Source organism: Lolium perenne, chromosome 1, assembly GCF_019359855.2.
Source record: "Lolium perenne isolate Kyuss_39 chromosome 1, Kyuss_2.0, whole genome shotgun sequence".
Taxonomy (NCBI): domain Eukaryota; kingdom Viridiplantae; phylum Streptophyta; class Magnoliopsida; order Poales; family Poaceae; genus Lolium; species Lolium perenne.
Window position 1 is genome coordinate 107,590,746 of NC_067244.2, and position 16,538 is coordinate 107,607,283.

At 47.6% G+C, this 16,538-nt stretch overlaps 1 protein-coding gene across 6 annotated transcripts; it reads right to left on the bottom strand.

Moving 5' to 3' along the window:
- Positions 1 to 2,716: 2,716 nt before the first annotated feature.
- LOC127298681 (dual specificity protein phosphatase 1B) lies at positions 2,717 to 16,249 on the bottom strand. Of its 6 annotated transcripts, none has more exons than XM_051328616.2 (7): positions 15,835 to 16,249; positions 15,116 to 15,251; positions 14,622 to 14,742; positions 13,901 to 14,046; positions 4,102 to 4,123; positions 3,842 to 3,917; positions 2,717 to 3,529 (listed from the first exon to the last, which is right to left on the bottom strand). In XM_051328616.2, coding segments are annotated over exons 1-6 (582 nt in total). In that variant the 5' UTR covers positions 15,991 to 16,249; the 3' UTR covers positions 2,717 to 3,529; positions 3,842 to 3,916. The 6 variants fall into 6 exon arrangements, with proteins under 6 accessions (XP_051184576.1, XP_051184570.1, XP_051184561.1 ...); XM_051328610.2 differs by having other exon boundaries at positions 4,000 to 4,123; XM_051328601.2 differs by having other exon boundaries at positions 3,842 to 4,123.
- Between the last annotated feature and the right edge of the window lie 289 nt (positions 16,250 to 16,538).

The following is a 16,538-nucleotide window of genomic DNA, read 5'->3' on the forward strand; positions in this document are numbered from 1 at the left end:
AACTCCTCAACGGTCTTGGTTCGTTGCTTCAATTGTTGTAGCTTGTTGAAGAGGTCGGTCATGTAGTGCGTTGGGACAAAGCGAGCATGCATCTCTTTCTTCATCTCTTCCCAAGTGTCAATTGGAGGTTCACCCTTTTCTTCCCTAAGAGTGAGGACTTGCTCCCACCAAGTGTTGGCATAATCTTCAAACTCAAGAGACGCCATAGCCACCTTCTTGGCACCGGAGTAGTTGTGGATGCGGAATATCTTGTCAACCTTGAGTGCCCATGAGAGGTAAGCCTCGGCATCTTCTTCACCCTTGAACTTTGGCATGGTGAACTTGAGCCTTCCAAACATGTTTTCTTCATCCTCCAAGTTTCTTCGACGAGGAGGGGCGCCTTCATCTCTTGCGGCTTGAGGAGGCATAGGAGGTCTTCTACGGCCAACCATAGCATTGGGTTGACGTTGAAGGTGGACACTAGCTTCACTTGGTTCACGGTGATGTTGTTGAAGATCTTGTCGAGGGTGTTGACGATGCTCATTGTTGGCCCTTTCATCTTGATCATGTTGTGGGTCTCCTCTTCCACGTTGATCTTGGCGAGGATGGCGTCGGAGATCTCTTCGAGGTGGATCTTGAGGACCTTGGTCTTGGGGTTGGTCGTCACGCCCATGGTGGGCATGGCGATCCGCTTGGTGACGATCTTGTTGTAGGACTTGGTCTTGTGGAGGACGCTCAAGTGGGCAAGCATGGCGATGTATTTCTCCACACCTAGAGTTGGAGCGAGAGTCTTCATGACGAGCATGTGGGTGATGAGGTCGATGATGGTCTTCATGCCTTGAGGAAGAGCTTGAGGACGAAAGGCCACCATGAGAGTAGTAATCTTGTAGCGAGCTTGATGATGATGAAGTAGAGCGGTGTCGGCGATGGCGACCCAATTTGGTGATGGCGCGCTCGAGGCTATCCATGCGCCGCTCCATGTTTGCATCATTGGCCGCCATTTGGCCATTCAAGTTGTCCGTAGCTTCACGAAGAAGAGCCAAGTCTTGGTTCACGGCGGAGAAGTTGTGAGCCACTTCATCGTATTGCTCATCGATGCGCGTCTCGAAGAGGGCGAGTTGCTCCTTGAACTCTTGGCGTTGTGTCCATAGGTTGTGTTGAGTAGCCAACCTCTCGGTGTTGCGGAGGACTTCTCCATCCCTTGAGTCATCTCCATTCCTATCCATGATGGCAAGACAAGAACTATGTTGTGTATGTTAGTGGAAGGAGACTACCTCGTACTCTTACCAAGGTAAGATAGTATTGAGGCAATCAACCAAGCCAAAAGCAAGATCAAGTGTATCGGGAACACACGCAAAACCACACGCAAAAGCTAGCAAATATGGTGTTAGGCAAGTGTTGTGGAAAGCCAAAAGATAAATCCAAGATCAAGTATGTTGTTAAAAGTGGGTGAGGTCCAAAAATCCAAATGTCAATTTGAAGATCACTATAAACACGGAAAAGTTGTGGAACACACACACACGGGATAAGCGGGGTTAGTGCAACCAAAAGTGAGCGGAAAAGTGTATGTAAAGGTGCTCGGTGTCACACTAACACAAGGAGAGCCAAAGCTTTGGTTGCAAAGGAAGAGACAACAAGATTCACACGCGGCCTCTCTTCTCTTATCTCTCTTTTGCTTAAAAGCTTATGACTCTTTTGTACACGGTGGCACTCACACTCTTTTGTATCTTTGGTGGCACTTGCACCCTTTTGTATGTATGGATATATGGATGTATGGATGTATGGATGTATGGTGCTACTTGCACTCTTTTTGTGTTTTTGGGGCTTTTTCCACGCACTATGTTGGCGTTAGCCTCGCTTTTGCTATCTTGCCACACGAGTGTTTGCTTGGATGCTTTACTCAACACGACACACACACCTCACAATGCGGGGCCACGTGCAATGTCTCGCAACACTAAACAAGTAATGCTCGATAGGATAGATCGCAAAAGGAAGAGGGTTACAAGGGAAAACTACAAGTTATACCTGCGATGATGGTGGTGGTGGTGGTGGTAGCCGAAAATCGAGCTCGGAGAAGGGCGCGGAGTTACGCCCGGTCTGGGACCGGTTGGACCGGACTGTGGACCGGGTGATCCGGTTGCCGCCCGGTTGACCGGGTGCTGGGCCGGCTGGTCCGGTCTGGGGTCCGGTTGACCGGGTTTCACGATTCTCTCTCCTGTTCTTCCCCAAACCAAAACCAAAAGAGCAAATCGACGGGAAACGATGGAATTGGAGGCTAAAAGGTGGGGAAATAGTAGATCAAGCACAACAACACCGAATCCACGGACCAAAACCACTCAAAACGCAACCAAATCACAGATCGGTCAAGAGGCACTTTAGGGCTATTTTTAGGGATTTTGTGGAAAATTTTCTAGAAACGAAATCGGGTGGGTGGAGGGTCAAAATCGCGGTAACCAAGAGCTGCTGATACCATATGATGAGATCTAAGATCCCGGGAGTGGCCCGATCTCGCGATTTGACCCCGAAGACCAAGGGAAGAGGTGGGAGAACGCGAGGAACACGAAGAACACGAAGAACGCCGGTACTCACGCACGCACACCAACCCGATACACCCGATACTTACCCCCGTGGCTCGATGGACCACGCCAATAGAATCTCCTGGAAGAGGCACGCGGCAGAATTCCCGGAGAGAGATTGGGGTTGGAGAAGAAGAGATTGATGAGGGAGAGAGAGTAGCTTGTACTAGAATCTCACTCAACAATATCCAAATCAACAACCAGGATGCCTTGATTACAGAGGGATGATAACCCTAGGGAGACTAAGCTCAAAGTTATGTTTGAGTTCAAAACAAGTCTGAGGGGTAAAGGAGGGGTCCAGGCTACTTATATAGGCATACATGGCCAGCAAGGCGAAAATGTACGCGAATGGATAATTTAGGCAGTTTGGTGAGTCATTCCCGTCAAATCCGATTTGGGATCCGGTCTGACCGGGCCTATGACCGGGTGGTCCGGTCCTGGGTCCGGTCGACCGGGCGCCAACCGGATTCTTGCGAAGTTTCCGGTTGCCTTCCGGTACGATGCAGGGAAATCCGGTTGCCGCCCGGTTGACCGGGCCTGGGACCGGATGGCCCGGTTGTGGGGCCGGTCTGACCGGGTCCTGGACCGGCCAGCACTTCTTCCCTTCCTTTGAGCGCTTCGAGCGACGTTGTGTCCAGCTTCGTGATCATCTCCATGTCCCGCTGCTCCTCTCCTTCCCTTGACTTTGGCGTGTCCTCCTCTCCGGGGTCTTGATGCACCTTGTACCTAATGACACATAGCACATTGGCATGAGGTAGTATTCCATCCAAAAGTGTGACAAGATCAAGGGTGGCGAGGAGCGAGTTCACCTCATCATGTAGAGCTTTAACTCGAGCTCGCGTCATTGGTCCACTTGAGGGACTTGTTGGTCTTGGTGTGGAAGACACCTCCCGCATCAGGGCATCACCTCGTCAGAGAACATGCACTCAGTGCCCCAACCCCAGAAGACCACTGGTGCCAATTCGTACATCATCCTGCCAAGCAAAAACGTACCAGACAACAACTTTGTAAGTAAGGACCCTACATGCAATTCAGAAAACTATACCACTGGAGCATGGAACTACATTCGCGAGGATCACTAAAATTCCATGAAATGATGCAAACACGAAAAACCATCTCAGCATCGCTTTGCTACTGGCAATTTTCGTATGATTCACTATTTGTATAGTATGCTCATACTAAAGGGAACTTTTGGTTACTTGCATAAAAAAACAGACGATCTACAAGGCCATGCAGAGTACACTGAAGTACACGTAACTCACTGTATCAAGAGACCACACAGGTACCTGCAATGGGAAAGACGCTGCTCATACAAATATCCCTCCGAGAACTACAATTCAATCTTTTAGTTGTTCCTACAGTCTGATTCACAAGAGATAGAAAAAGACAAGTGTCAGCCCCATTTAGCTTAAGGTCATCCACTCATCTCGACTTTGAATCTGACATGAAGAGAATTCCAGAAATCCCTATAATGCAGGCATCATAGTCAAGCCAACCGACACACGCCCCGGCAAGTCGAAATCAGCGAGTCTCTCGGATCGGTTACCATGATTGTTTCTTCGGTGAATCTGTAAATACAGAACAAAATGTCAAACGTACAAATGAAATCAGAAAGATAGCAAGAACTTGAGATGTAAATTGATTAAAAAATTATCAGACAAAAGTCTGGACTGGCATAGTATTAAAGCAACTGGGCTTTAAATCTAAGAAATATTATGTGATCCATGTCTTAAACAATCCAACAAAACATATTTTCCCAGGAGTACGTTTACTCATATATTTGATCAATGACAGGTTGCTTAGGCAAGTCACATAGCACATCGAAATTTCAAAAATAAAAGAATTGGGATTTATCTTACCCTATAGACTGATTGAATTTTCATCGAACATCTTGCATGCATAGTTAAAAAGATTCTGCAAACACAAAGATGAGAGAGAGAGAGAGAGAGGGGGGGGGGGGGGAGAGATTAATCAGGAGAAAGAGAGGTGTGACTTGTGAGTACCTGCAAGAGAAGTGATGGTCTGCTGAAGGAAGGGTGGAGAGCTGCCCAGGAGGAAGCAGAGCCATACCAGTTGGCGCACACGGCGAAGAGGGTCGTGGATGGAGGCAATGGAGCCTCTTCTTTTCTTCAATCTTGCCCATATATCCTGTTTTGACATCTCCTTCCTCTCTTGTGGTGGGGGAACGCGTGGAGCTAGAGAGGTGAGGTACGAGGAGGCAAAGCCCGGCCTCCGCACGTGACGAAGAATGCCGGGGACGAAGGAGTTGCTCGGGCCTAGGCAGGTCTGGACGGCGTCTCGGATGGGCGACACCCTCGAGTGGAACTGGGCCGCAGTAGGTCGGTGTTGGGGGCAGCTAGAACTTCAGGCGGAGGGAAGATGCGGCGGCGCGTTGGGAAATAGACGAGCGCGAGAGACTAAAGCCGGCGGGGGAATATAAAGAAAGTGGTCGGCTGCCACGACGGAGTTGGGGAAGAGAGGTCGCCCGATGGAGTTGAGCAACCGCAGCGTCCAGTGCGATTGAGACTTGAGACTTGAGAGGAGATGACGGGAGAGAAAGTGAGAGAGATAGGCGTGGGGCTCGATGTAGAGCAGGCGTCAGGCCGTCCAATAATGAATAGGGGAAGCGAACACGTTTTCTCTCGCCGCGCGATTGGCCTCAAGGAAATTACAGCTACCAAAAAGAGACATACTCTGAGCATGACAGATGGGCCATGGGATGGGACGGGTCTGTATAGCAGGCACCCACCCTTCTGCCACACAGACCGCAACACATGGTAGGCACAATAAATCGTACCCAAGCGATGCAATGACAGACCGGTCCACAAAATGCTCTGGCCCATGGGCAGTGTGTAGAGGGTAGTAGAGAAAATGTAATCTTGCTCAGCTGCATTTAACCAAAAGGCACCAGAGGAAAGAAGCGTCGAGGCAGCCCTTCGACGAATCAAAACGAACAACACGGTGCAAATCGCTATTGTGGAGCGCTATGGCATAGGGCAAGCACATACGCAATTGCTTGTTCTCAATGCTCATGCATTCACCGGTGTGGGGACCCCGTTCCCACCACGTCGACAACTGTTGAGAACCAGTGGCCGCCCTCATCTTTTTCTTTTTTGAAACGAGGCAAAAGACTTGCCATTTCCATTAATAGAGAAGAAGTACAGAATTTGGCCGGTTTATTAACGGAAAACCGGCCGAAAACCGAAACAAGTGCCCCAACGCTCGTCATGGAGCACGACCGCCGCGGGGGCACAGAGCCACCCTGGCAACCCACACAAGATACACAGGCCTCCGAAGCGAGAAGTCGTCGCGGTTGACCTTCAACGTCATCGTCATCACTCTTCAGCGACTCCGACTTCACCGAAGAACCAACCACCAAGACCCCGCCGAAGCGGCACCGTGAAGCTCAAGCCGGCCACCGCCAAACAAGCGACTCCTCGTGAAGCAACAGGCAGCTCCGACTCTGATGACAAGCTCCGAAGAGGATAAGCGCAAGACATGCGACGAGGAAGATCATCGCCAGAGGGCCACCCAGCAGGTCATCGTACGCTGCTCAAATGAAGAAACTCGACAAACCATAGCAGCTCCGACTCCACCGCAAGCGAAACACAAGACGAAGAAGCTCGGACGCTCGCTGAAGCCAAGGTCTTGACGCTACCAAATCATCGCTCACCACCGCCATCGTTGCCACACAAGCCACCACACTGACCTCACACATCACCGGCCACCCGCCGAGATGTCGTACAAGTCCAGCCTCAGGAAAGCACGCTGGGGAACAAAGTCTTCAAGACGACGCCCCCAAGAGGGAAGCGACGTGGATCGACGCCGTCATCCGGCCCTGCCACGGCCTAGGCTTTCACCCGAAGAACTAAGCTCCGGGAGCGGAGGAGGTCGAAGGCTCCATGAAGGCCCCCAAGAGGATAGCGACATCCGCAGCTGCCGCGCCATCAGCTTTCGCTCGGAGCAGCCGAACCTCCGCACTCCCACGTTGCCGAACGGAGATGAGGGAGACCCACAACGCCGCCGGCCTGCGAACCACTGGCACAAGCACCTCCCACGCGGCGACGACGCCACACCACGTAGGACCACCAACCTCACCGCCGGCAGGAGCCGACGCCCGCCGCGACGAGCAACCGACAACAACCGGCAGATCACCACCCGCAGAGGAAGAAGCAGGGGAGAGGGGCCGCCACCCCGCTCACCCTCGCCGGACAGCAGCTGTGAGCCGCCGTCGACGCCGCCACATCCGGGAGGAGCCGGAGCTCCGCCCGCCGCCGCGCTGCTTCGAACCACCGGGGGTGCAGATGGGGGCGCCGAGCCAGGCCGCCGGCCGACCAGGCCGAGCCGGCGACCGGAGCAAGCCGGGCAGGCCCGCAAGAGCCCATCTGGGCCTTGTGCACGCGCTGCCAAGCCCCGCCGCGCCCCGCTGCACCACCTCCGACCCCCGATCTCGACCTGGCCCCGGACCACCGGCCGCCCGCAGCCCCGCCGGCGCCCAGCCGCCGGCCCACCGCGCCCGCCGCACATCGCCGCGCCGGGCGAGCTCCTCCTCGCCGGGGGGACGCGGGAGGAGAGAATGCCCCGCCGCCACCTTCCCCGGGGGCGCGCGCGGCTTTGCCGGCCCCCCTCCGGCGGCGGCGAAGCGAGGGAGAGGGGAGGAGGGGCGAGAGGCGGCGGCGGCAGGGTTCCCCCCTTGTCGCCAAAGGAGGGCGACGCGGGGGGAGAGAGGGAACTCGGTTATTCTACTCAGTTCGCCCTCATCTTTTTCCACTGTCGCTGAAACGAAAACGCTGCAGATCGAAACACAAGTATAGAACGGAGAAGAACCATAGCAGCTAGCCTCCTAAAACGAAACATAGCACCTCTTGTTGTGGCACATCGAAGGCTCGTTCCGAGGAAAGCTAAACTGGGTTGTGGTTAATCCAGTGGACAACCCCTCTACTGTGAATGATCATCCAATAGTGTGAACTGGACCCGGTCTTCGTAGTCTGCCTTGTATGGCTGAAAAGTGCGAAAACTGTATTCCCACCTCCTCTCCGTTGGAATAGCCGGCCGGAGATGGAGAGGAGATGGTGTCGGCTGTAAATATTTAGGTTTCCCTTCTAGTTTTCGTCCCTCTGTGGTGTTTTGGAGCTGTGCCTCAGGTCTCGGCGGCAAGATCTGGGGAGTAGGGTTTTTCTTCTTGCTCCTCTGTCTCCTGTGGTTGGAGCATGGAAGCAACGAGGGAGCCACGGTCTCCACGGATAAATCAGCGGCCGCAGATCTTCTACTACTGAGGAGCTGCAAGGCAGAGCCCCCCTGGCCGGCCATGGAGGCGAGGGGGAGGGGCGATGCTTGTGGCGGCATACGACGAAGCTTCTTCTGGCCGGCCGTGGAGACGAGGAGAAGAGGCAACGCTGTGGGCTTTCTCTGGCGGAGAGGAGATCCTGCTACCTCTCTCTAACTCTTGTCCCGGTGAGTTCCTGGCTAGCTCTTCCTTCTCCTAGGGCAAAACTTCCTTTTTATGCTCTAAAAATTGATATGACTAAAGCCTACGATAGGATTGAATGGGGTTACTTGAAGGGGGTACTAACAAAACTGGGCTTTAATGCTTCATTTGTTGACACTGTGATGAGGTGTGTGACATCTGTGAGATATACAGTTAAAATTAATGGAAATTTATCTGACCCCTTCATACCAACACGCGGCATACGGCAGGGTGATCCGATCAGCCCATACTTATTCTTATTATGTGCTGAAGGTTTATCTTGTCTATTGCAGCAAAAAGAAGCAGCTGGAGAAATCAAAGGAATTCGAAATGGAAGAGAAGGACCTCCTATTTCTCATTTGTTATTTGCAGACGACAGTGTCTTTTTTATGAAGAGCGATAGTAAGAGCACAGACAATCTCAAAGCTGCTCTTCAGACCTACTGCAATGGATCTGGCCAGAAGATCAATTTGAAGAAGTCTTCTTTATTTTTTGGACCTCATTGTGACAATCAGGTGAAGGAGCAAATTAAGAACAAACTGGGAGTGCAAGATGAATCTTTACAAGCCACTTACCTGGGTATGCCTTCTTGGGTTGGACGTTCTCCAACGAGCAGTTTCAACTTCCTCACTGGAAGGCTATGGAAGATACTAAACGGTTGGAATGATAGACCATTATCCAGAGCAGGTAAGGAAGTACTTCTGAAGTCGGTAGCACAGGCCATCCCCACATACGTCATGAGTTGCTTTCGAATTCCGACATCAATTTGCGAGAATATGCGAAGACCTATCTCAAACTTCTGGTGGGGAGCGGAAGATGGGAAGAAGAAAATACACTGGAGATCATGGGATTGGTTATCCACTCCAAAATATCTTGGAGGTATGGGGTTCAGGGATTTGTCACTATTTAACCAGGCCATGTTGGCAAAGCAATGCTGGAGGCTCCTAGTGGGCCCTAAATCCTTGTGCTTTAGGGTCTTAAAAGGAAGATACTTCCCAAATGAGGATTTTTGGAGTTCAGGATGCCCACGATCTGCTTCCTACACTTGGCGGAGCTTAATGTTTGGTAAGAAACTCCTGCATAAAGGCTTACTATGGCGTGTGGGAGACGGCAAGAAAATATCTTTGACTAGGGACAATTGGATACCAGACTCGGTCCCTGGCACGATCTGTCGTAACGTGACGGGAGAGGAGGACAAGACTGTTAATCATTTATTCTCCTCTGATGGTAAAGCATGGAACGAGGTAGCAGTTAGAGAAATGTTTCCAGAAGATTTGGCTGCCAAGATTCTCAAAATACCCATAAGTTCAGAAGGGTGCAGTGACTTTGCATCATGGCCACATACTAAAGGAGGCATATACACTGTCCGTTCTGGATATAATCTTGCAAGGTCCTTATCCTTTTGGCAATACAGCAGTTTGGCTCAAAGAGGATCGTCCTCAGATTTTATGGAAAACGAAAATATATGGAGGAAGCTATGGAAAATACAGTGTCCAAATAGAATGAAAATTATTTTATGGAGAATGGCTCATAATTGCCTACCTACCGGTGACCAGCTCCAGCGACGCGCAATACCGACAAGGTACGAGTGTATTTTCTGCAATAGAGATGAAACGGTAGAACACTGTTTCTTTAAATGCCATTATGTAAAAGAGATCTGGTCCGAGTTAAAAAAATCATTTCACATCTCTTTAAACCTGAAGGCATTCATTCATATCCAACAATGGCTTTTAGATTGGATAAGGGATGCCTCAGAAGTCCAGTCTCTGACTTTTGCCGTGGCTACATGGCATATTTGGGAAAATAGAAATAATGTAAGAAATGGGGAGAGTTTGTATCACCCGCATCGAGTGGCTGGAAAGATCAAAGCCTATATTGATTTCATATTATTGAACAATTTCAGATCGACACAATCCACTAGGCGTGAGAACCAAACTTCAGTTCTCAAATGGTCTCCGCCGTCGGAGGGGTCGATGATGGTAAATGTTGATGCAGCTCTTTTCTCACAGTCACAGCGAATGGGAGTCGGCATAGTAATTCGAGACCACCTGGGACGACTGCAAGCAGCCAGAAGAAGGTACGTGGATCAGGTGGTAACTCCTGAACTAGCGGAGGCCATTGCTATGCGATGTGCTTTGGAATTTGCTGAAGATGGAGGCTTCCAGAGAATCGTTGTGGCATCAGACTGTGATGCTCTGGTCAACAAAGTTAACAGCACTGCAATTGATAGATCTCAAATAGGTGCTGTAGTGTATGATATTAAGAGTTGGGCTTCAAAGTTTGTATCTTGTTCTTTCATCCATGTCAATCGGTCATGTAATGAGGCAGCTCATGTTTTGGCAAGATCTGCAGAACATGATGTGGAGTCGACCTGGTTTAGTGATGTCCCTGAGACAATCAGGACCATTGTATGTACTGAACAACTTATGTTTTGAATGAATGTAGCTGCCCATTTTCTCAAAAAAAAAAACTCTTGTCCCGGTGTGTTCCTGGCTAGCTCTTCCTTCTCCTAGTGGTCGTGGAGACAGACATGAGGAGGTGAGCTCTGGGGTTCGTCGATCTGGAGTCTGGAGGCACACCGGTGAGCGTGTGGTGCTCACCTCGTCGGAAGCTCTCAATCGGCGGCAGATCCTTAGCGTCGGCATTCATAGCCGCTGCTATCTTTGGCCAAGGGGGCCTCTCCGCACCTCGGAAGCTGCTGCTCCGGGGAATTTCTACTTCCTCCAGGCCGAAGTGCTGAAGGGGAAGATCTTCGATCTTGGCCTGGTGATCCATCCTGGCGACGAACCAAGTGGTGTCGTCCCCGGCGTCGCCGCCAGCGACCATGGCTCAAGATCCAGTAATCTTCGCGGTGGAGAAGGACCCGATTGCTTTGCTTTCCATCTTTCTGGGTTCCTTTTTGTAATTCCTTTGGACCCTTGTGCTATTGTTCCTAAAGCCAAGGTCCTCCTTGTAATTGTTCCCACCGTTTAATGGAGCTTCCAGACCCTACGTGGCCTTATCTGTTCAAAAAAAAAAAAACCAGCATACCATTTCTTTTCAACAAATCATACATACAAATCTTCATTTCAGAAGGCTGATGCTGCTGGAGAGTTTGAAACAGATCAATTTGCCTTGGTCAAAAGGGAAAATTTCCTTTATTCAAACAGGCCCTAAATAAAGGGGGCAAAGGTTGTTCATGCAAAAAATGAATTACACGTTAGAATGTCGTTTGCTCTTCATTCCTCTAGAGCTGGTTCTATGGGCTACAAATTACCCTAGCAAATCACAGCATCAATTAGGGAACCTAGTATAATAAGATGACCGTAACTCTCATACCGGTTGCCACGGCCTTGATTGATTTGTGGAGGCAATAACATGCAGTCATGCTGCTGTTGACACCAGGTTCTTGATATATTTACACTATAGTTAGTTAGATTGCATGACTCTTCGTCCCTGCTCCACTGCTTAACAACAAAAGTTTGAGATTACTTCCACTGTAGTTATGTTTCTCATAAACTAACAACTGGAAATGAAATAAAAGATAATGAGAAAAACTTTATGGAAATGATCGATAGAAAGGGTCATGGGAAAGGTTCCAGAACGCTGTTCAGCGAGCTGTGTTGCTAGTAAAATTTGTGTTAACAAGCAGCCTAGCATAGTCCCAGACATGCGAAATATCTTCATGCAATAATGGGAAAGTAGTACTAAACCTACTTCTATGCTACAAAGTTTGGTTTATTGGTCTGCCTATGTGTGAACCTTGTTTGGAGGTTTTCTCTGCCTAGATCTGTTGAAGGTAAACATTGCCTTTAGGTTGTCTCAGCTCTCCAATTTCCTTTAGTCAGATCAAATGCAGCTGAAGGGCATGCTCCCAAACCACCTTTGTGATGGTCTAGAAGGCAAAAGAAGACCTACTCTCACCAAGGCCCAACAAGACTCAGGGTTCAAGTGTTATCTCCAACTAAAAAATCTCAAGACACCATTCCTCACCTTAATCAACCGCCCTGAATTCTAGTAGAACTCAAGGACAGGAGAACAAACTATTCTCACATGTGAAAATACAAAATAGCAATAGAATTAGCCATCTACGGGGCATGCCACGAAGAATACGAGGCAGGTACATGGAAGCAACCAAGCACATACTTGGCTTGCCACCCAGAAGATCAAAATTTACTTGAGCTGAATGAGCTCGAGGGCATTGGGATTTCAGATGTGATCATCGTACTGATTTGTCTGAGAATTTGCCCCTCTAAATGGTGAGAAATTATGGGGATGTGTATGCACACTTGGATTCAAGTTGAATGGATTGGAGAATGAGACATAGTCACAAAGGGAGCGCAAAGTTTGCCTTCAATACAGTAAGGCAGATAATGTGGTTCCACCTTATTTGCTTTTCACTTCAGTCCATGCAAATGACATGCTTGTAAAACTAACTGATTAACTATTTGCTTTAAGGCATCAAATAATTATCAGATGAAAATGTACTACATAAAACTATATTTCGTCTAACATATATTGCTAGTGTTCTTATCATAAGCATGTCTTACATCCATATTTCTTGGCTACTAGCTAAATATCCATGATTGCTATGGATAAAATAATTAGACTACTCGACAGTTTCACGCCAAGACTAGCCTATGTTATACCTTAATTGTCTTGTGCCACATGCGGATAATTTTAATGCAACTTTAGTGGTAAACAGAATGACCATCTAATGATTCACATCAGGAGGAGGGTGTGAACAGACTACAGCCACAGGTTGACAAATTTATAGGAGTACAGAACTATAGATCATGTACATATGAACTTTTTTTTTCGAGAAAACGCAAGAGGTTTGCGTTTCATTTCATTGAACAGGAAGAAAACATAGGGGTACAACCTCGAGAAGGAGGGACACACACACGACCGTCCTCACCAAACAACTACAACTTGGTAAGGAGGTGCCATCTACAGACCGCAATGACATTAGGCCTCGCCTAGCGTTGCCTCCAGCCAAGAATGGAGAGGCAACAAGACTCGGAGCAACATGGCAGTGGCATCGCCTTTGCCAGACGCCTCCGGGGACATTTCAGCTCCAGGGCTGCCTAGGCCAACGTACCTCACACCCATTGTGCCTAGAGAGTCGGCAGCTGAAAGGCAGGGCTTCGGCGGGAACTGGTGTAGAACTTATGGGGTTCATCCTTTTGCTTAGCAATCAATTTATTGTTGTTCGGAGTGTGAAGCTTTTGGTTAGGTGATCAATCGGTACCGTGCTGCATCTAATCACATTAACCAGGTTTGCATCTACAGCTATCAAGATATGTACAGCGTGTAGATAAATACCAGGTTATCCATCTCTAGTTATCCAGAAATACCACTATCACAGAGCAGAAACTATCTACATGTAGATTTAATTAAACATCTGATTGCATGAATGTGCTGACATCTTTGCACAGAAAAATATAGCTTGACTATAAGCTATTGCCTATTTGGCATTATACATGGAAAAAATATTCAGAAACCCCATGAAGGGTTGGCTGGGTAGATGGCGATTAGTAAAAGTAGTTTCGTTTGGCAAGGACTTGCTACAGTTTCCTAGCAATCCAAAAGATTTAGCTTATCTGTTCTGGTCCAAACAAGCCCTAAAGTTTTTTTCTATAGGCAAGCCCTAAAGGTTTGAAAAAAATACTAGTAGTCAAATCCTGAGTTTGATGTCCATGGTACATTTTGCAATAAAAATGAACAGAAAGAAGTACAAACTATGAAGGAATCGACACTCCTAATACAAAGTTGCTGTTATTTGGACAAACAGGTTATTCATGCAAAAGTCTCATGAAGCATGTCACCTATACCTCGCTTCTGATACAAATTAAACATACAAACCATCATAACGATAAAAAGAGCTATTTGTATTTACCTTGCAGAGACTTCTCAAAGTTCACCAGCTGGGACATAAAACCCTCATTAGGTGCTATTTGAGCCCGCTTGCTTTTAACCAGTGACATGGCACTTTGCAGGCTCATCTGATGCTTGTTCATGAGATATGCAAGAACAACAGTAACACTGGAAATTTAGACAAAGATCACCTCAGAACTAATTAGTTTCACATTTGAAGTCAGAATATTATCCATGACAAATCAACAGATAATATCTAACAAGTGAGTTATTAATCCAAATTTTGAGTACCTCCACACACTACCATATGCCAATGACTCGTAAGCAAGTTGTCACAGTAATTAAATATGAAGGGCGATTAATATGGAAACAGCTGATTAATAGGATTATGCGCCCGATGAACTGTTCAACAGCATTACACGCTAATTATACTCCCCAATACAGGTTCTTATTACATACTATTAGACTATGCCTATACACCTCTAAATTCAAATCTAAAAATATTATCTTAGTTTTCTGTATATGCATATTGGTTATTTTGCCTTTTTGACAATGGAAACATCACCATGCTTTCGTAGAACATCACAACAATCTTTCATCTGTTTGTCCACTATATATCTATAGTCTTCCACTCTAGTATATATGAACAAAGAAAATAATTTTCGAATTAAGATGTTACTGATGATATAGCGATATTGAACAAAATAGCTGACATTTAAGAACTCCTAGGAAAACAACTTTACCTCCGGGACCGTCCTGCAAAGCAGTGAACCAACACATTGCCACCAGTGCAGATACCTTCATCTATGAAAGCAAAGCATTCACCAAAATGCTTTACCAAATCCGTATCTGGGCTGTCAAGTACTGTGTCAATAAAGAAAGTATGCCTTTAGTTCTCCAGGAAAACCTTGGATAACAACAACAGAATTTTTTTGTTTTTTGAAAGGAACAACAACAGAAAATTGCCAAGGTAGACACACTCAGTGAGTGAAGGCTAAGAAACCAACAATACAGAGTCAAGATTAAGATGCTCCTTATGTGAATTTTATTTTAAGAATGTGAATGCTACAACACTTCAATTTTAATATCGCCAAAAAGGTGAAAAGTTGGTTAATCTGTGTATCGAACTTATCAGAAATGCCAGGGTCTTAAGATGTATATAATAAAGGTCATAGGGCAATATCATATCTGGTAAATCACAGGTAACAAATAGGGAATAAAGTCAAGCATATAATACCCTCGATCTTCTTGTACGTAAATTCTGCTGGAAAGGCAGGATTGAGTGATCTGGCAACAACCAAGACGTGGGTGATGTTCAAGCTCTTCAGGGCATCCTTGTTCAGTGCTGCTCCAACAGAGCCCAAGTAGAGGCCCTGCAAGCCACATCAAGATGTCTATTACCTCTGTTCCAAAATGTAAGACGTTTTGGCCAAAAGGTCTTACATTTTGGAACTGAGGAGTAATTGAACAGTTTAAAATCAACTTTTTTCATTAAAAAAAAGTGGTAGAATGCAAGTATGTTACCACAGTTACCACTTGGTACATCTGTGGTTACACATACGCAGCAGACTGAATTATGGCGCATATCACTGAACTTAAACCTGTCTCCACTCCCCAGGAAACAGGTAGTACGCCATACAAATGCTAACTACTAAAATCATCTCGTGAATTCTCACCTTCCATTGAGCAGGAAACCACACTCGTTCTATCAATACAAATAACATTCCCAGAAGTTAACGATATCTAGTGGTAAAGCAACAATACAAATTCCAATTCCGCAAAATATGCATCACACAATCTCACGACCTAGATCAATGAATCCTACAGTATATGCACAAAAAAAAACCCAAACATAGAATATCACGGGAATACATCAGTAAATCACGCAAACCGAAAAGAAACGGCACGCATCCTGTAAGAAAGCGTGGTCGAAAGGAGGTAGTCGAGTCGCCAGACCTGGTCGATGGGGCAGGGGGTGTTATCGGCTTTGCGGTACCGCGCGGCGCAGAAGCCCTGCATCAGCGCCGCGAGAACCCTAGTCTGGTGCTGCTCGTACGCGTCCCTCTCTTGCTCGTCCCTCCCCGTCGATTGCCCCGCCTCCGGCACCGACATCGTCAGGGTCTCTTCCCGCCCTCGTCCTCGCTCTCGACGAATTAGATGGGGAAATGTTGAAGAAATTTATTTCGTTTCTCCTCTTTTTGTCCGATTATTTGAGAGCTTGAGATGGATGATTTGACAGCTGTGGCTGACGAAAGGGAAGGGAAGGGAAGGGAGCGAGGCGAGATCGCGAGGAGGACGGCCGATCGATGAGTGGACGCCGCACAGGGTTTAGGAAAATTTAATGATACTCAGCACGCAAGTAGGCGCAAGCAGGTCCGCCGGCACAACTTTCTCCGTTGGGAACGGGGCTTCCACGTCACCGTCCCCAAACCGGGCGCACCTAAACCGAAGACCTCAATAAAAAAATTTGAAAAAAAAAGTCAAAATAAGAATAAAAATTTGAATTTAGGTTTCGAATATAAAGTCTTCGTTAAAATCCGGCCACCAAATCAGGGTCATACATAGTTCGGCTACCAAAAAAGACAAGTTGGGCTACAAGGCCAAATGATCACATGAACGGCATCATTGGCAGCTCAACCTCGACGACGTTCTCCTTGTCG